Here is a 20,403-nt window from a genome sequence, read left to right as displayed (position 1 = left end):
ACAGCGTGAGACATCTGCTGTCGGGGGGATACGAGCCTTGGTGTGAAAACATTGATTTCACGCATGCCAAGCGGACGTGTGCCGCCCGCTCTCAGACACGTGACGAATTTGCGGGGGGGGGGGGGGGGGGGGGGGGGGGGTGGACCGAGGCGACTGGAAGCTGGCGGCCTGCTGGAGCCTGCATCACTGCACTAAGTAGACCATTGAGCTCTGGATGGAAGGAAAATAAATTAAACAAGCAAGAATCAGTTGGGGATGAATGTGAAATTCTATTATTAATGTTGAGTTATGAAACCCGCCAAAAAGCAGCACTTTTTAGAGCTGGCTCTTTTGCACTCGCGGATAATTCTTGCCTTTTACCGACATATAAAGTCCAAATGTGTGTGTGTGTGTGTCGAGCGTATTAATTTAAGAGGTTTAAACTCAGCGGGGATTCTGCATTCCAGCTGCAAGCTCAAGTCCGAGGGGAGAACCATGAAACCGAGGAAGAAAAGTCGCGTGTAAGCAGAACCGACCTGCATGGGAGCGCTCACACTCGGCGTTCTGTACCTCAATTACACATTGTTCCCGCTGAAAGCCTTTCTTTTCTCAGGCTTTGCCAGCCGCTGGCTCACGTCGCTCGTTCTATTAAAGGATACGGCATCGCCATCTTCATCCTTCTGCAAATTGACTCACAAATAAACACTCGTCAGCACCAAGTAGTAATTATGGCGCTGATGCATTACGTGTGTGTGTGCAAGGTGGCCACGCCGTCATTACCCACACTGAGAAGCAGAGCTGGTGAATATTTATGTTCAATAACTTAAATAATCAATAACCACCTTCTATTTTTAGCCACGTGGGGAGAGGGTGAGAGGGAGGGGTTCTCTGCGGGAAGACGGATGTGCGGAAGGAATTTGAAAAGGTTAGCCACAGGCGGGAATTAGCAAGTAAAACATTCATAATTCAGAAAATGTGTATGTCACATGCCATTTTTCTTGTTCGCCTTCTTTTTCCTAGTTTGTGGCAATTAAAGAGAGACGGGGGTGTCAACAATCACTTTTTTTGCTGATTGGAAATCGGAGGTGCAGGCGGACTGAACGCAATCTGTATGAGTTGTTTGTATGTCAATTCATCTCAAGCTTAGAGGTAAACTGATACAAAAAAAAACTGTAGTAATTTTACAGACTACTAAATTAAAGGCCTACTGAAAGCCACTACTACCGACCACGCAGTCTGATAGTTTATATATCAATGATGAAATCTTAACATTGCAACACATGCCAATACGGCCGGGTTAACTTATAAAGTGCAATTTTAAATTTCCCGCTAAACTTCCGGTTGAAAACATCTATATATGATGACGTATGCGCGTGACGTCAATCGTTGAACAGGAAGTATTGGTACCCCATTGAATCCAATACAAAAAAGCTCTGTTTTCATCTAAAAATTCCACAGTATTCTGGACATCTGTGTTGGTGAATCTTTTGCAATTTGTTTAATGAACCATGAAGACTGCAAAGAAGAAAGTTGTAGGTGGGATCGGTGTATTAGCGGCTGGCTGTAGCAACACAACCAGGAGGACTTTGACTTGGATAGCAGACGCGCTAGCCGACGCTAGCCGCCGACCGCACGGATGATCGGGTGAAGTCCTTCGTCCTTCCGTCGATCGCTGGAACGCAGGTGAGCACGGGTGTTGATGAGCAGATGAGGGCTGGCGTAGGTGGAGCGCTAATGTTTTTATCATAGCTCTGTGAGGTCCCGTTGCTAAGTTAGCTTCAATAGCGTCGTTAGCAACAGCATTGTTAAGCTTTGCCAAGCTGGGAATTATTAACCGTGTAGTTACATGTCCATGGTTTAATAGTATTGTTGATCTTCTGTCTATCCTTCCAGTCAGGGATTTATTTATTTTGTTTCTATCTGCATTTGAGCCCGATGCTATCACGTTAGCTCAGTAGCTAAAGAGCGTGGAAATAAAAGTCACTGTGAATGTCCATTTCGCGTTCTCGACTCTCATTTTCAAGAGGATATAGTATCCGAGGTGGTTTAAAATACAAATCCGTGATCCACAATAGAAAAAGGAGAAAGTGTGGAATCCAATGAACCCTTGTACCTAAGTTACGGTCAGAGCGAAAAAAGATACGTCCTGCATTGCACTGTAGTCCTTCACTCTCACTTTCCTCATCCACAAATCTTTCATCCTGGCTCAAATTAATGGGGTAATCGTCGCTTTCTCGGTCCAAATCTCTCTCGCTGCTGGTGTAAACAATGGGAAAATGTGAGGAGTCCTTCCTCTGGTGACGTCACGCTACTTCCGGTATAGGCAAGGCTTTTTTTATCAGCGACCAAAAGTTGCGACCTTTATCGTTGTTGTTCTCTACTAAATCCTTTCAGCAAAAATATGGCAATATCGCGAAATGATCAAGTATGACACATTTAATGGATCTGCTATCCCCGTTTAAATAAAAAAAATTCATTTCAGTAGGCCTTTGATGTATGTGTTGTTTGCTTGAAGTAATCAATCAAACAAAAGTGTACTAAAGGGCTTCACAAACTTCACAATCATATTATTTTTTCTACATTATAACACTTCCTTGTGGTCTACATAACATGTAATGGTTGTTCTTTAGTCCAAATGTTATGGTAAATAAATGGTAAATGGGTTATACTTGTATAGCGCTTTTCTACCTTCAAGGTACTCAAAGCGCTTTGACAGTATTTCCACATTCACCCATTCACACACACATTCACACACTGATGGCGGGAGCTGCCATGCAAGGCGCTAACCACGAGCCATCAGGAGCAAGGGTGAAGTGTCTTGCTCAAGGACACAACGAACGTGACTAGGTTGGTAGAAGGTGGGGATCGAACCAGGAACCCTCAGGTTACTGGCACGGCCACTCTCCCAACTACGCCACGCCGTCCCCCTACAGAATAGATGTTTATTGCCATTTGTAGAGGTGCAGGACAGTACAGGTACATTGGAATTCTTGTGCGTTTCTCCCTAAGTCACCTTCTACAAAAGCAAGAGTTAGAAAATAGTATGGCATTTTTAGAAAAAGAAGGAATGGTAGAAAAAAAAATTGGTGGGGGGGACACTCGAAAAATAGAGGTTGAAGTAAGAAAAAAAAATATTGATATGGTAAATAAATTCAGCTAAACTGTACAGAAGTTATCCACTGTGTCAGTAATACAAGCAAATACAATAAATAAAGAACAATAATGAGGGGAACACTTTACAATGAAATAAAAAAGTAAATATGTTTTCTCATTGCACTTGTCTCTTACGAGCACTTGGGGTTATTGCACACATTTTCCATATTGTATACTACCACTGTATTGTTTTTTTGGTTTGTTTTATGTTTTAGGTTATATTGCACACTTGTATCGATCGCACGTTAAGTCTATGAGGTGTGGCCTGAAAAGTATCTCCTTCCCATCTTAATGTCCTGTGCTAAAAGGCTCTAAGCAGCTAGGAAAAAGCTGTGGTGGTAGCGAGCCTTGTGGGTAGAGATACACTCCGGCCTATGATGTCGCGCAGGTTGTGACCCGGGTCCTTCCTCCGGAACAGAGCTGGAAATGCAACCTTACCCGAGAAAAAACGATACATATTCATCCGGGAGGGTCTTGATACACCCAAAGAAGTTGCAGACCTCCATGTTTTTCCAAGTTTCCATCTGTTTTGAAGTGAATTATATTTATATAGCGCTTTTCTAGAGACTCAAAGCGCTTTACTTTGTGAAAGCCATTATCTCTATCTTTTTTAGTTACATTTAAACCATACTTGCCAACCTCGAGACCTCCGAATTCGGGAGATTTGGGGGGGAATATATTTATAGCTAGAATTCACTGAAATTTAAAGGCCTACTGAAATGAAATTTTTTTATTTAAACGGGGATAGCAGATCCATTCTATGTGTCATAATTGATCATTTCGCGATATTGCCATATTTTTGCTGAAAGGATTTAGTATAGAACAACGACGATAAAGTTCGCAACTTTTGGTCGCTGATAAAAAAAAGCCTTGCCTATACCGGAGGTAGCGTGACGTCACAGGAGGTAGGATTCCTCACAATTCCCCGTTGTTTACAATGCAGCGAGAGTGATTCGGACAGAGAAAGCGACGATTACCCCATTAATTTGAGCGAGGATGAAAGATTCGTGGATGAGGAACGTTAGAGTGAAGGACTAGAGAGGCAGTGCAGGGTGTATCTTTTTTCGCTCTGACCGTAACTTAGGTACAAGGTCTCATTGGATTCCACACTCTCTCCTTTTTCTATTGTGGATCACGGATTTGTATTTTAAACCACCTCGGATACTATATCCTCTTGAAAATGAGAGTCGAGAACGCGAAATGGACATTTAAAGTGACTTTTATCTCCACGACAATACATCGGCGACGCTCTTTAGCTACGGAGCTAACGTGATAGCATCAGGCTCAAATGCAGATAGAAACACAATAAAAAAAAACCTGACTGGAAGGATATACAGAAGATCAACAATACTATTAAACCATGAACATGTAAATACACGGTTAATAATTTCCAGCTTGGCGAAGCTTAGCAATGATGTTGCTAACGAGCCATTGAAGCTAACTTAGCTACGGAGCGGCGGCGGGCGTTGTAGCTTTCGACGACACCCCGGCCGCCATCAGAGTCGGCAAGAAACATATATTTCCCCAAAGTTACGTACGTGACATGCACATAGCGACACGCACGTACGGGCAAGCGATCAAATGTTTGGAAGCCAAAGCTGTACTCACGGTAGCACGTCTGCTATCCAGCTCAAACACAACACAAGCTCCTGGTGTTGGTGTTGCTGTAGTCCGCCGCTAATAAACCGATCGCACCTACAACTTTCTTATTTGCAGTCTCCATTGTCCATTAAACAAATTGCAAAAGATTCACCAACACAGATGTCCAGAATACTGTGGAATTGTTCGATGAAAACAGAGCAGTTTGTATGGTGACACATTGGGTCCGAATACTTCCGTTGCCGTCGTGACGTCACGCGCATATGTCATCATACCTAGACGTTTTCAAGCGGAAGTTTCCCGGGAAATTTAAAATTGCACTTTATAAGTTAACCCGGCCGTATGGGCATGTGTTGCAATGTTAAGATTTCATCATTGATATATAAACTATCAGACTGCGTGGTCGGTAGTAGTGGGTTTCAGTAGGCCTTTAAGTATTTCTTATATATACTGTATATATAAATAAAATAAATACTTGACTTTCAGTGAATTCTAGCTATATATATATATATATATATATATATATATATATATATATATATATTTTATTATTTATATATATATATATATATATATATATATATATATATATATATATATATATATATATATATATATATATATATATATATATATATATATATATATATATATATATATATATATATAAATAAAATAAATACTTGAATTTCAGTGTTCATTTATTTACACATTTACACACACATAACACTCCTCTACTCATTGTTGTATTTGAAAGTGCAATGCTCTGCAGCCAGTAGCACAGCCTTTGAAGGAGCATAGGTATGGGCAGCATCTGTGAAATTTAATTTGCAGGAAAGGAGTGAGTTTAGGGTTGAATTGTCCATCCTCGTTCTATTCTCTGTCACTCGTCGTCACCATGACTGCCCCTTCTTTATTCTTCTGCTTCGTCTCCTTCTTGTTGTGTGTGCAGTTGTGCACTCTCCAAAAGCCGAAGATGTTATAACGTGAAGGAAAACCCGACGTGACGACAGGTTGTCCTCACTCAGGTCCGCACGTACCTTGAGGGGGCGTGCCTTAAGTCCGGCTGGAAATCGGGAGAAACTCGGGAGAATGGTTGTCCTGGGAGATTTTCGGGAGAGGCACTGAAATTCGGGAGTCTCCCGGAAAATTTGGGAGGGTTGGCAAGTATGATTTAAACCTGTGTGTGTGGCACTTGGAGCTAGTGGATAAAGTGTCTTGCCCAAGGACACCAAAGCAGTGAGTAGGATGGCGGAAGCGGGGATCAAACCCTCAAGTATCTGGCATGGCCGCTCTATCAACCGAGCCACGCCACCCGTTTTGTCGCGTAGATTGGCGTCTGGACCACGCGGTAGTTCGATGTGTCTGGGAACCACACCGACAAATAATCCTTGATATCACTCGACAAATCATTTTTTGATCAAGTACAGGGATCTATTCCATTGCGGAGTTGGATTTTTTGCTCGTATCTGCTTTTTGCACAAAGATCTTGGCCCCTTGTGTACTCAGACAGTTTGCGCGCTGCTTGCTGTACAACAGCCATCTTGTCTTGGTTGACCACCACTTCACCATCACTTGTCAGAATACTAGCAGTTGTTTCCCGTCTTCTGTAGGTGACGTCAGCAGGCCCTAAAAGTAGATGTTGACGCCCGTTAGAAAAGCAGCCTAAAATCACGACTGTGTATATCAGTGGTTCTCAACATTTTTTTTACTGATGAACCCCCTGTAAACATTTTTTTAATTCAAGTACCCCCTAATCAGAGCAAAGCATTTTTGGTTGAAAAAAAGAGATAAAGAAGTAAAATACAGCACTATGTCATCAGTTTCTGGTTTATTAAATTGTATAACAGTGCAAAAATATTGCTCATTTGTTCAATCAATCAATCAATCAATCAATCAATCAATCAATCAATCAATCAATGTTTATTTATATAGCCCTAAATCACAAGTGTCTCAAAGGGCTGTACAAGCCACAACGACATCCTCGGTACAGAGCCCACATACGGGCAAGGAAAAACTCACCCCAGTGGGACGTCGGTGAATGACTATGAGAAACCTTGGAGAGGACCGCATATGTGGGTAACCCCCCCCCCCCCTCTAGGGGAGACCGAAAGCAACGGATGTCGAGTGGGTCTGACATAACATTGTGAAAGTCCAGTCCACAGTGGATCCAACACATCAGCGGGAGTCCAGTCCACAGCGGGGCCAACAGGAAACCATCCCGAGCGGAGACGGGTCAGCAGCGCAGAGATGTCCCCAACCGATGCACAGGCTAGTGGTCCACCCGGGGTCCCGACTCTGGACAGCCAGCACTTCATCCATGGCCACCGGACCTATGCAACTCCCCCTCGCAAGGGACAGGGGAGAAGAGGAGAGAAGAAAAGAAACGGCAGATCAACTGGTCTAAAAAAGGGGGGGTCTATTTAAAGGCTAGATTATACAAATGAGTTTTAAGATGGGACTTAAATGCTTCTACTGAGGTAGCATCTCTAACTGTTACCGGGAGGGCATTCCAGAGTACTGGAGCCCGAATAGAAAACGCTCTATAGCCCGCAGACTTTTTTTTGGCTCTGGGAATCACTAATAAGCCGGAGTTCTTTGAACGCAGATTTCTTGTCGGGACATATGGTACAATACAATCGGCGAGATAGGCTGGAGCTAAACCGTGTAGTATTTTATACGTAAGTAGTAAAACCTTAAAGTCGCATCTTAAGTGCACAGGAAGCCAGTGCAAGTGAGCCAGTATAGGCGTAATATGATCAAACTTTCTTGTTTTTGTCAAAAGCCTTGCTTGTTGTGGTCTTTCTTGAACTATTTGGAAAAAAAGGTAAAATAACTAAAAACTTGTTGAAAAATAAACAAGTGATTCAATTATAAATAAAGATTTCTACACATAGAAGTAATCATCAACTTAAAGTGCCCTCTTTGGGGATGTAATAGAGATCCATCTGGATTCATGAACTTAATTCTAAACATTTCTTCACAAAAAAAGAAATCTTTAACATCAATATTTATGGAACATGTCCACAAAAAATCTAGCTGTCAACACTGAATATTGCATTGTTGCATTTCTTTTCACAGTTCTTTTTGACAGACATTTAAAAAAAAATCTCACGTACCCCTCGGCATACCTTCAAGTACCCCCAGGGGTACGCGTACCCCCATTTGAGAACCACTGGTGTATATTTTGGGGGGAATCTTTAGGTGCAGAACTATGAAATAAGCGGCAATGTTGTCAGCCCTTTAAAAGTCACGCTTGACAACAACCTTTTGCCTTCTTGGCTCGTGCTCTCGACTCTTAATCTCCAGTGTGTTCCCTGGAGAGTGTGAAGGATGCGGATCCAGGCGGCTAACCACCGCGCTTCACACTGACAATCGGGTGTTAAAAAAGTGCTGCGCAGCTGTTGTCTGGGTTCCCTTTACAACGGGCCGATACACAACCTTGCTTTAGTTCCCTCCAAGGAGCCCTCACACGACTCCACAGACGAGAGTGCCAACATAAGACCTCAACTAGGACTCCGCCGAGGCAAAACATCTTCAAGCGTCTCCAACCGCATCCAGTTGGCCTCGATTCAGCCCTACTTAAGAGGCTCTTCTCAGCCAAGTTGTGTGTAGTCATTACGGGGGGGGGGGAAGCTCTCCGTCTTCTTGTTGCACAAGTGAAGCATCGTCTCCACTCAGAATTCATATCCTGAGTAGTCCTCACTGTGCGTCCTCCACCTCCTCCTGTGGGATTACCCAGCAGATGGGCTGCGCCATCCCTCCGGCGGGTATTCCGAAGGCCGCTTTTCCATTTAGCCGCCGCCGCCATGGCTCCTCGCTTGAGTGTCTTTTCGCACCTCCCAGCAGGGGAGGGTTTAATCCGGAGCTTCATGTTGAGAGTTCTCGCACGTCAGTCGACAACATAATGAGATACAGGACATAAAAATAGGTCTTCACAGATGTGTTAATGTGACCATATGCCAGACAATATTCAGTGTGATGTAGTGCGCTGCCTAATGCTGTGAAAAATAGAGCACTGTTCTCAACCTAATCCAGAGTGTGTGGCTGTGATTGAGCTGCCATTTCTTTCCTCGACGAGGACGAATTAAGACGCAAACTAAGCCTTTTAGCCCATCAAGCGCTGAGTGTAAGGAGATTAGCCCCGCTCAAGTGCTTTTCTTCTCGAAATAATGACAACGCAACGTTCATATTTGTGTCAATCGTGTTGCCAAAGCCTGACATTCTTTCGACCGCGAGGTGTTCCCTTGGCCGAGCGGAGTCACGGCGCCGCAAGCTGAGCAGTTGGCATTTATTATGAATTCACAGGTCGCAAGCTAAAGAGCAGGGACGCGGAGGAGAGTAATTGGCCGGGATAGGAAAGGCACTCAAGTCTCCTCTGGAGTCTCCACTTTGTTGTGTACACCCTCGGAAGATGCTTAAATAAGTAAGATGCAGCACGCCCTCCCACTTTTTCCAAAAAGACGCCTCATCGAGTGAAGAGGAAGGTGAGAGGAGAGGAAGTATGCGGACAGGATGTTGCCTCCAGTGTCAATATTCCTGTCCACACTTGCCCACACCTCTTCCATCCTGTGTGCACTGCTTTACTTCTTTTTACACTCGCATGACAGCTGAATGTGACGCAAAACTTGTAGCTTTCAGGATGGCCAAAGACTGACTCGATTTGATTGATATCGGATATCGGTTCAATATCCGGGAAAAAAAGCAAACATGGGATTGTATCAAATGTATACGCACATGTCTGATATAATCTACGATTAAGCAGTCTTGCAGTAATGCTAGGTTCACACCAACGGCGCTTTAAAGCGGCATGCAAAGCGGCGTTAAAGCGTAAAAAAGCGTGATTAAAGCGTGAGGGTCGTAATGGATCGTGGGAAAGCTTGTAGTGAAGCGGGACATGCGGCAAGATCGGCAAAAAATTTTAAACGGTTTAAAAAAATTTGGCGCTCTGTCAAGAATGGAATAAAGCGCTGAGAGCGTATCAAAGCGTGACAAAGCTCAGCAAAGCTTGACTCAAAGTGTAGGAAAGCTTAACAGATCTTGGTTCAAAGCGCGGACCCCAGTCGCCACCGCATGCCACCAAACGACCCTCACGCTTTAACGCCGCTTTGCATGCCGCTTTAAAGGCCTACTGAAACCCACTACTACCGACCACGCAGTCTGATAGTTTATATATCAATGATGAAATCTTAACATTATAACACATGCCAATACGGCCGGGTTAACTTATAAAGTGACATTTTAAATTTGCCGCTAAACTTCCGGTTCGAAACGCCTCTGAGGATGACGTTTGCGCGTGACGTAGCCCGGCGAACACGGGTATGCCTTCCACATTGAAGCCAATACGAAAAAGCTCTGTTTTCATTTCATAATTCCACAGTATTCTGGACATCTGTGTTCGTGAATCTGTTGCAATCATGTTCATTGCATTATGGAGAAGAAAGCTGAGCAAGCAAAGAAGAAAGTTGTCGGTGCGAAATGGACGTATTTTTCGAACGTAGTCAGCAACAACAGTACACAGCCGGCGCTTCTTTGTTTACATTCCCAAAAGATGCAGTCAAGATGGAAGAACTCGGATAACAGAGACTCTAACCAGGAGGACTTTTGACTTCGATACACAGACGCCTGTAGAGAACTGGGACAACACAGACTCTTACCAGGATTACTTTGATTTGGATGACAAAGACGCAGACGTGCTACTGTGAGTATGCAGCTTTGGCTTCTAAACATTTGTTTGCTTGACCGTATGTGCGCAACTTTTTTTTGCGTATGTACGTAACTTTTTTAAAATATATAAGCTTTATGAACCTTGGGTTAGGTGAACGGTCTTTTGGGCTGAGTGATTGTGTGTGTTGATCAGGTGTTTGAATTGTATTGGCGTGTTCTATGGAGCTAGGAGCTAGCAGAGGAGCTAGGAGCTAGCATAACAAACACGCAGGTGTTTTTATGCAGGATTAATTTGTGGCATATTAAATATAAGCCTGGTTGTGTTGTGGCTAATAGAGTATATACTGTATATGTCTTGTGTTTATTTACTGTTGTAGTCATTCCCAGCTGAATATCAGGTCACCCCCGGCTCTCACAGCATCTTCCCTATCTGAATAGCTTCAACTCCCCACTAGTCCTTCACTTGCACTTTACTCATCCACAAATCTTTCATCCTCGCTCAAATTAATGGGGAAATTGTCGCTTTCTCGGTCCGAATCTCTCTCACTTCATGCGGCCATCATTGTAAACAATAGGGAACTTTGCGTATATGTTCAACTGACTACGTCACGCTACTTCCGGTAGGGGCAAGCCTTTTTTTTTTATCAGATACCAAAAGTTGGCATGTATGTAGCTGAGCCGCATCAGAGTGGTCAAGGAGCCGCATGCGGCTCCGGAGCCGCGGGTTGCCGACCCCTGGTATAGCACATGTAAACAACAGAAATGTTTCCAAAGTGCTACACAACAGTATTAAAAACAATATTCAAATATTATCCTTAGCTCCACCAATGACTGAATAAAAACGAAAACAAAATAAATAAATAAATATAAAACCAATATAAAAACAATATAAAAATAAATATGATTAAAAACGATTTTAAAGGGTAAAACCAATTAAAACAATAAGTAGAAATCAAAATGTTAAAAACACCGAGGACCACAGAGGACCACACAACTCACCTAGTGTTAAAAGCCAAAGAATAAAAGTGGGTCTTATTCAGAATCAGAATCAGAATCAGAATAGTTTTATTGCCATTGTTTGAGAACGGGTTCACAAACTAGGAATTTTTCTTGGTGCAATCGTGCAACATAAAACACATATAACACATATTTGGTAATAAAAAGAGCTGTAACTGAGCTATCAGATCTTGTTATAGACTTAGAAGGAATTCAAGGAGCTACTGTTAGGAGTTATTGTTCATGTGCCTGATGGCCGAGGGGAAAAAACTGTTCAGGTGGCGGGACTTAAAACACTCCACTGTGGGAGCAGTTCGAACATGGAGGGGCAGAGTGTTCCAGAGCTTAGGGAATCCCAGAGAAGGCCCTGTCTCCCCTGGTATTAAGTCTCGTCTTGGGAACCACGAGCTGGAGCTGGCTCACCGGATCTCAGAGCGCGCGCAAGAGTGTAAATTTGGATGAGGTCCGAGATGTACTGAGGTGCCAGTCCATGTAAAGCTTTAAAAGCAAACAGCAAGGTTTTAAAATCAATTCTAAAATGAACAGAGAGCCAGTGCAAACTCTCAAGAATTTGGGTTATATGCTCGCGTTTCCTGGCCCGTGTTAAAAGTCGTGCTGCCGCGTTTTGGACTAACTGCAACCGGGCCATCTCCATGCAAGAGGATAACTTTTTTTTATACGTTTCTGGTTACATCTTCATGCAACCAGAAGGAGCTTTTCTAACCTGTAACCTGGTTTGAAAAATATACCAAATAATTATTTGCGAGAATCGGTTTGAATTGAGGGCGGTGGCACGGTGAAACAGGGGTTAGAGCATGTGTCTCACAATACGAAGGTCCTGGGTTCGATCCCCGTGCTCGGGGTCTTTCTGTGTGGAGTTTGCATGTTTTCCCCGTGACTGCGTGGGTTCCCCCCGTGTACTTCAGCAGCTTCCTCCCACTTCCAATCTCATGCACCAGGGGATAGGTTGATTGGCAACACTAAATGGTCCCGAGTGTGTGAATGTTAGTCTGTCTATCTGTGTTGGCCCTGCGATGAGGTGGCGACTTGTCCAGGGTGAACCCTGCCTTCTGGCCGCTGGGATAGCCTCCAGCATCCCCCGCAACCCCGAAAGAAGAAGGGGTAGAAAATGGATGGATGGATGGGTTTGTATTGAAAATCGATTCTGAATCAAATTGTCACCCCATGTATATATATATATATATATATATATATATATATATATATATATATATATATATATATATATATATATATATATATATATATATATATATATATATATATATATATATATACATACACACACATGTATGATCCAATTCTGATTCCTGGGGTGACGATTTGATATATTTGTATATATATATATATATATATACCGGTATATATATATATATAATTTTTTTTTAATGAAAAAATAATATGTATATTTTATACAAAGGGGGAAGTCCTTTACCTGCGGCCTCGTTTTACCATATATTACTGCGATATATTACTGCCTTCGCATTAGTCAATTTTTACTCTTGTATTCACAACTCAGTGGCCTAGTGGTTAGAGTGTCCGCCCTGAGATCGGTAGGTTGTGAGTTCAAACCCTGGCCGAGTCATACCAAAGACTATAAAAATGGGACCCATTACCTCCATGCTTGGCACTCAGCATCAAGGATTGGAATTGGGGGTTAAATCACCAAAAATGATTCCCGGGCGCGGCCACTGCTGCTGCTCACTGCTCCCCTCACCTCCCAGGGGGTGAGGGTGATGGGTAAAATGCAGAGGATAATCTCACCAAAACTAGTGTGTGTGTGACAATCATTGGTACTTTAACTTGAATAAATCCACAAAAAATCGGTACTTTGGAGCAATGTTCACAGACACTAGTATTTTGGCTTGTTAGCTTTCCGCCATAGGCGAGCGATGATGGTCGTGAGGTAAGAGTTGTTTGATGTTGGATGCGTGAACATGTCCGCTCTGTTGCAACAGTCAGCCTTAATGCTTTGTTGCAGCTCAATGATTTTTGAGCACGTCATGAAATGCGTGTTTGCGAGACGAGCAGGTGTTGCGGGCGGCCATGCTCCGGGGTTGTGGGGCCTCGGTGTCGAGAGCCGCGGGATGTGAGGCTGAAGAGAGAGAGGCAGCAGCGTGCGGGCGTGTCCAGGGGTTAAAATGCTTGCCTGATTGTGGGTCTGTTGGTCACTGAAGTGATATTACAAAAAAAAAACTCTAATATTTTCCGCGATCGACCAGTAGGGTCCCAAACATCGACTGGTCGATCGCAATCGACGGGTTGGCGACTCCTGTTTTAGTGCATCTAGGAAAGATAAACATGGTAGGCTATAGGTTACTAGAATCTAGCAGCTACACAACAGTTCAGAAGACAACAGCACACATGCTAGACGTATGTCATAATAGTCCTTAATTGTACAATGTTACACTTTAAAACAGCAAATTAGTTTATTCGAAAAAGTATCCAACACCGTATTTTTCGGAACATAGGGCACACCGGATTATAAGGCGCACTGCTGATGAGCGGGTCTAGTCAGGTCTATTTTCATACAAAAGGCGCTTCGGATTATAAGGCGCATTAAAGGGGTCATCCATTTTCTACCGCTTGTCCCTTTTGGGGTCGCAGGGGGTGCTGGAGCCTTATTATGATTTTTTTTTTCAACATTTAAAACACTTCCTTGTGGTCTACATAACATGTAATGGTGGTTCTTTGGTCAAAATGTTGCATAGATCAGTGGTCGTATCAGTGGTCCCCAACCTTTTTTTGTCCCACAGACCCGGGGAGGGGGGGGGGGTAATTTTATTTTATTTATTTATTTATTTAGTTTTATTTTTTGTTATAAAAAAATACAATCATGTGTGCTTACGGACTGTATCCCTGCAGACTGCATTGATATATATTGATATATAATGTAGGAACCAGAAATATTAATAACAGAAAGAAACAACCCTTTTGTGCGAATGAGTGTAAATGGGGCAGGGAGGTTTTTTGGGTTGGTGCACTAATTGTAAGTGTATCTTGTGTTTTTTATGTTGATTTAATAAAAAAATTATAATAATAAAAAAACATTTCTTGTACCATTCGATCCACAGATCCTCTTCAAGCCGCTTTCTGACCGTCTCTTCAGGATGCGCCGTTTTTTTTTTGCCGGTTTTATTTACAAGCCTACTTACGTGCCTCCACTTCTAATGCGTCCTCTCTCCGCTGTTTTTTTATTATCCCAGTAGTTTCTAGCGCTGACAGATATTAGTGTTAGAAGTATTTGCTGCTTTGCATTAGAAATGGCAACAATGGAGAATGAATGCCCCACAACAAGAGGATAGAGAAAAAGAAGGAGCTTTAATGGACTACAATGACGGACACGCACACATTTTCGGGACCAATGGGGCGGTATAACTCAGTTGGTAGAGTGGACGTGCCTGCAACTTGAGGGTTCCAGGTTCGATCCCCGCTTCCGCCATCCTAGGCACTGCCGTTGTGTCCTTCGGCAAGACACTTTACCCACCTGCTCTCAGTGCCACCCACACTGGTTTAAATGTAACGTAGATATTGGGTTTCACTATGTAAAGCACTTTGAGTCACTAGAGAAAAAGCGCTATATAAATATAATTCACTTCACTTCACTTCACTGCAGATCCCAAATACACATCAGCAGGTACCAATAGGTACGAACAGTTGGTTTTGCATAATATTGCGAAACAAAATACCAGATAATATGTGTCCTAATACAGTAGGTGCAAATTTGAGGTCCTTATACTCACACCCTGGGGCGCCGAAAAGGGGGGGTAAAGGAGACAGATTCTTGGGGCCCATGATGGAGGGGGGCCCAGAAAGGCCCCTAATGATGATGAAATTATAATGTTGCCGCTGTGTTGGGGGCCCTGTAAAGATTCTTTTCATGGAGCCCAAAATCCCTAGCGGCGCCCCTGCTCACACCATAATAATACCTCTATGTTGAAGTACAGCATGTCTCACTACGGTAGCCGTAATGCTCCGACAATCCATCAAGCGATGCGGCCTCATAGCTTACCAAAGTCGTACTGAGACATTTTAGCAGATCTTTGAGCACCGTATGTAATGTTCTATAGTCTCAATGAAACATCAGTATTTTGGTGTTGCTTGCTAGCGTCGTTTATTGAACAGGTGTCAACTTGCAGTCCACATATCTCTAATGTGTGGTCACACTTATCAATACACTTAAACAGATAAAATTGCTTTGTGGTCGGTAAGCGCAACCAGAATTAATAAGCACATTAGGTGCCCCAGTTTATAAGGCTCACTTTGTCAATTTTTGAGAAAATGAAAGGATTTTAAGTGCGCCGTATAGTCCGAAAAATATGATAAATATAATAGCATATTATTTACACATACAAAGTCTCCAAGGCAGAATCATAAAAGAAAGTATCCAGTAACAAACGTGTCCGCATCACTCGGCCAACCAGCGTCATGAGCTTAACTTCGTGAATTATTGTGGCCACGAGGTGTCGGCGAAAAAAACAATTACCATTCCACTTCAACTTAAAGACAGCACAGGTTCATTCCAGACGGTTAATAATAAAAGTGTATTGTTTTTCACACCTCAGGGTTTCCCACACATTCATTTATTTGTGGCGGCCCGCCACGAAAGAATTACGTGCGCCACAAATAAAAATTAGAAATTAAAACTAAAAATTTTTTTTTTTTTTTTTTTGGTCCTCTCCAACTTCTCAGGCAAATCATATAGTTGATGTGGATGCCCATATCGGCTGTTCAGATTTACTTTACAAAAGAGAAGTGTAGGATACTTCTCTTGTTGCCTTATTTGTATTTGACTTTATTAAATGTATCTATATTAGAAATACAACATGTGTATATAACAAAGGGTGCAAAGTCTGCAGGCAGTAGGAAACACATGGTTGAGTGTAGGGAGTAAAACTGATGGCAGTCTAAAGTTCAAGATTTTTGGAGCTCTTTGTTCAGTGGATCAGATGTTTGATGAAGCTCTGTGTCTATCTACCACCACTACTGTTTTCTGTTTATTTGTTACTGACTGTGGCAGGACACCTCTGCCTCTGTTTCACTTTATGTTGCTGGTAAATAATATTGTCGTAGTAGTAGGCTAAAGTTAAATTATTTAGTATGCACTAATTAAAGGGGCAGAGCTTTGAGACATTTTAGCTTTTATATTTTATAAGATATATTTTTTGTAAGAACCACAATTAATAAATATATTTCAGTGAATAACTTATTGTTCAAATCTGTATATAAATATGTACATAAAGTTTTGTAATTATTTGTAAAATGGATGGATGGACGTTTAAAACAAAACTGTTATTATTAATTAGTAAGTATACATTTTTTGAGCCTTTTTAGAGAAAATCTAATCATTGTAGTAAATTATGCAAATTACTCTGATGTCATGGTGACCACGCCCATAGCCACGCCCCCACCGCCACAGGTATCTTGGCAGTTTATGGGAAACACTGCACCTACTATTGTTTTCTTTGGAATTTTACCTGATTTTCTAACATTGCACACTACAAAATGATACAGGTATGTGCAATTCGTGCCGATATCGTATCGGATCAATGTGGGTATCGGCCAATGTGGAAGGTCCGAACAAAGCGGTTGTACTCGACCTTAGAGGTTCCACTGTCTCCTACTTTTTGACACTTTGCTTTGTTGTTGACAAAAACAGTGGGAGGGTAGCTAAAGAGGCGGAGCTCGACATAGTGCTGTTTGCTGATTGGTGGACGGAGAACGGTTACTACCAGAATGGAACAAACTGAAGACAAACAACAAGAACGGTGTCCTCTATTGAGCTTTTCTCTTCCTTGATGACTGCTTTGGCAACGCCATAATGTCACACTATTTACACCCACACACACCAGGAGTTACCATTTCACCGTGAAGTGAACCGGACTAAATTCCCTCCCGTCCCCTCAGGAGTTAAAGGGGCAGGTGACCCAGTTGCAGCCCCTGCTGTCCACGGCGGGGCAGTACAAGTCGGACCTGCAGACCCTGGCCACCCTGCGCGCGGAGCTGCTCAACCTGTCCGTCATCCTGACGGCCATTCAGGAGGAGATCGGCGCGTACGACTACGAGGAGCTCCAGCAGAGGGTCCTGCTGCTGGAGACCAGACTGCACAGCTGCATGAACAAGCTAGGTAACCACCACCGCCGCACAAGCGTACACCGTAACGCCGCCACAACCTGATCGAATTTGTGCTGCACAGTAGAATACATTCCGCGCCAACAATCCCGTCCATCTTCGGGTGTTGTTGGCTTCCTGACGTGACTGCCACTGACAAGTTTATAAAGAATTTAGCGCGGTTGGCCGTGCGTGCGTCACTGTGATATTCAAATGATATTCAACATTAGGAACACCGACGCTCAAAAGCACACTGTGTCCCCAAGAAATAAAATGTAGAAATATGCACTATAAATTTCACTGTATATTGTTTTATTCCTGATGGAATTGTATCGTTCAGTGGTTTTCCAACTTTTTTCACCTAATACCACCTCAGAAAAAACTTGGCTCTCCAAATACCACCATCATGGTCAACATTAAAATACAGTTCCAAAGTAGGCCTAAGTATTCATTAAAAAACAAGGCAGGGTTTTATTTAACAAGTATATTTAATATTTTTGGCCACTGTAACATTACACACAGTTTGAACAGTAACACTGTGTTTGAATACAGGAAAATAAAACACTACCTAAGTAATTATTCAAATAAAATGATTTGCACATAAAAGTTAAATCAGGGGTGTCAAACACATTTTAGATCGGGGGCCACATGGAGAAAAATCTACTCCCAAGTGGGCCGAACTGGTAAAATCACGGCACGATAACCTAAAAATAAAGTCAACTTCAGATTGTTTTCTTTGTTTAAAAATAAATCAAGCACATTCTGAAAATTTACAAATCATAATGTTTTTGGTTGGTTATTTTTACACTTACACGTTGCGGTTGATAATTTAATTGTTGTTATTTATATTTTCTGAATAAATTATATGATAATGTTCATCAGTCAACTCATTGGTGTTAATTTTCAATCCATCAAGATAAAAAATGATATCAAAATCAAATTACAGGATGTTATTTATGTAGTTAGATCATTTTCCTCGACTGATGTACTAACATCATGTGGTTTATTTGGTACCTGAGATCGGTAGGTTGTGAGTTCAAACCCCGGCCGAGTCATACTAAAGACTACAAGAATGACCCATTACCTCCCTGCTTGGCACTCAGCATCAAGGGTTGGAATTGGGGGTTAAATCACCAAAAATGATTCCCGGGCGCGGCCACCGCTGCTGCTCACTGCTCCCCTCACCTCCCAGGGGGGGATCAAGGGTGATGGGTCAAATGCAGAGAATAATTTCGCCACACCTAGTGTGTGTGTGACAATCATTGGTACTTTAACTTTTAATTTAACATATGTAGCATCATCTACAAAGATGCAAAGAATTGCTATTGCGACATCCAGTGGACACATTTAGAAATTCAAAACTTTCAGGGTAATTTTTATACTTAACAAAGTCATCCCGCAGGCCGGATAAAACCTGTTCACGGGCCTGATCAGGCCCTCGGGCCGTACGTTTGACACCCCTGAGTTAAATAAACATTGTACTAAAATAAATATCGAAATACCGTTTTTAAAGATTAAATGAAAATGTACTTAAAAAGTAAATAAATACTGTACTTGATGTACTTGAAAAAAAAATAAAACAGGCTATGCATAGCTGCAGTTCTTGCCATTTCTTAACTTCAGTGTAGTTTCACGTGTAGTTTGTTCAATGTTTAACAGATGTTGTGGTTTCCCATGGCCTTGAAGGCATCCTTTTTTTCGTGCAGCTTTTATCTGCCAATGTTTGTCTTTGTTTACATGTGTCCTGCGTGTTGATTGGCTGGGAGGCTGGGAAAGGGCGGGAAATGCGGAGAACATTCGGTTCCCACGCGCGTCGTGTGATAGAAATGACGGAGTAAGACGGTTCTGTCTGCGTTTTGTTTATTTTGGCCTCGACCATGGCTGACAGTGGTCGGATTGTAACGACTTCCATTGAAGGCTGACAAACCTTTGATAACAGCTGGAGTCACGTCATTTTAATTTCCCCTCGGGGATTAATAAAGAATTTCTGATTCTGATTCTGATTACCATATTTAATTAGGTGATTCTTTGGCATACCACTAGATGGCGCCCGGTACCACAGTTTGAGAATCACTGGTGTAGTTCATAAATACAATTCAAGTGGTTCTTAACATTTTTTTTTACCTCGGGGCCCAACTTTTCCACTATAGAGGGTCCCAAGGCCCACACAAATATTACCACTGAATAAGTAATCTTACTCTTGATTTTAATCATATTCAATAATTATATCTAACCTACGGTGTACAACCTTGTCAAATAATTTGAAACCAAGTGTTAATCACCAAGATTATTATGTATTTATCACATAAACCTAGGACCTAGACCTAGGTCAGGCTGATTAGAAAAATAAATACTGAGCAAATATACTGCATAAGAAGGGACTCATGAATAACCGAGGAAAAATAAATGTACATAAAATTATTATGTGCTAAAATAAATAAACTAAATTAATCATGAATATGTTTCCTAACCAAACTATTAATAAAATTAAAGTGCAAAGGAAAATACAGCTTTTTCAAGTTAGTCGTAATTATAAGTCATCTTCGACTGAGGAAGCTTTCTATGTTTTTATTTCACTCATTTTCCCACCGGAAATTTCCCCCTCAGTATCTTAAACAATCTGGCGGCGTCAATCAAAAGTGGGCTTTATTATATTTTCATACACAGAATTTCCACATTAAATTGCATTGTGCCGGTGTACCTAATCAAGTGTCCAGTAAACACTGATTGCCTTGCAAGATGACAACTCCAAATGAAACCTTAGATCAGGGGTGTCCAAACTTTTTGACTTGGGGGCCGGATTGGGTTAAAAAAAAAATTGGTCGAGGGCCGAAAGTAAAGTAACTACATACATACACTACATATATATATATATAT

At 42.1% G+C, this 20,403-nt stretch overlaps 1 protein-coding gene across 3 annotated transcripts in view; it reads left to right on the top strand.

Moving 5' to 3' along the window:
* LOC133633832 (noelin-2-like) overlaps positions 1–20,403 on the top strand; it is a 62,651-nt gene that overhangs the window by 27,650 nt on the left and 14,598 nt on the right. For all 3 annotated transcript variants that reach the window (XM_062026565.1, XM_062026566.1, XM_062026564.1), the window contains one exon: positions 17,323–17,542. In XM_062026565.1, the coding sequence (XP_061882549.1) occupies positions 17,323–17,542 (220 nt within the window). The remainder of the gene's footprint in view (positions 1–17,322; positions 17,543–20,403) is intronic.

The sequence above is a fragment of the Entelurus aequoreus genome, linkage group LG18 (assembly GCF_033978785.1).
Source record: "Entelurus aequoreus isolate RoL-2023_Sb linkage group LG18, RoL_Eaeq_v1.1, whole genome shotgun sequence".
Classification (NCBI taxonomy): Eukaryota; Metazoa; Chordata; class Actinopteri; order Syngnathiformes; family Syngnathidae; genus Entelurus; species Entelurus aequoreus.
This window is presented reverse-complemented; position numbering and strand designations above follow the sequence as displayed.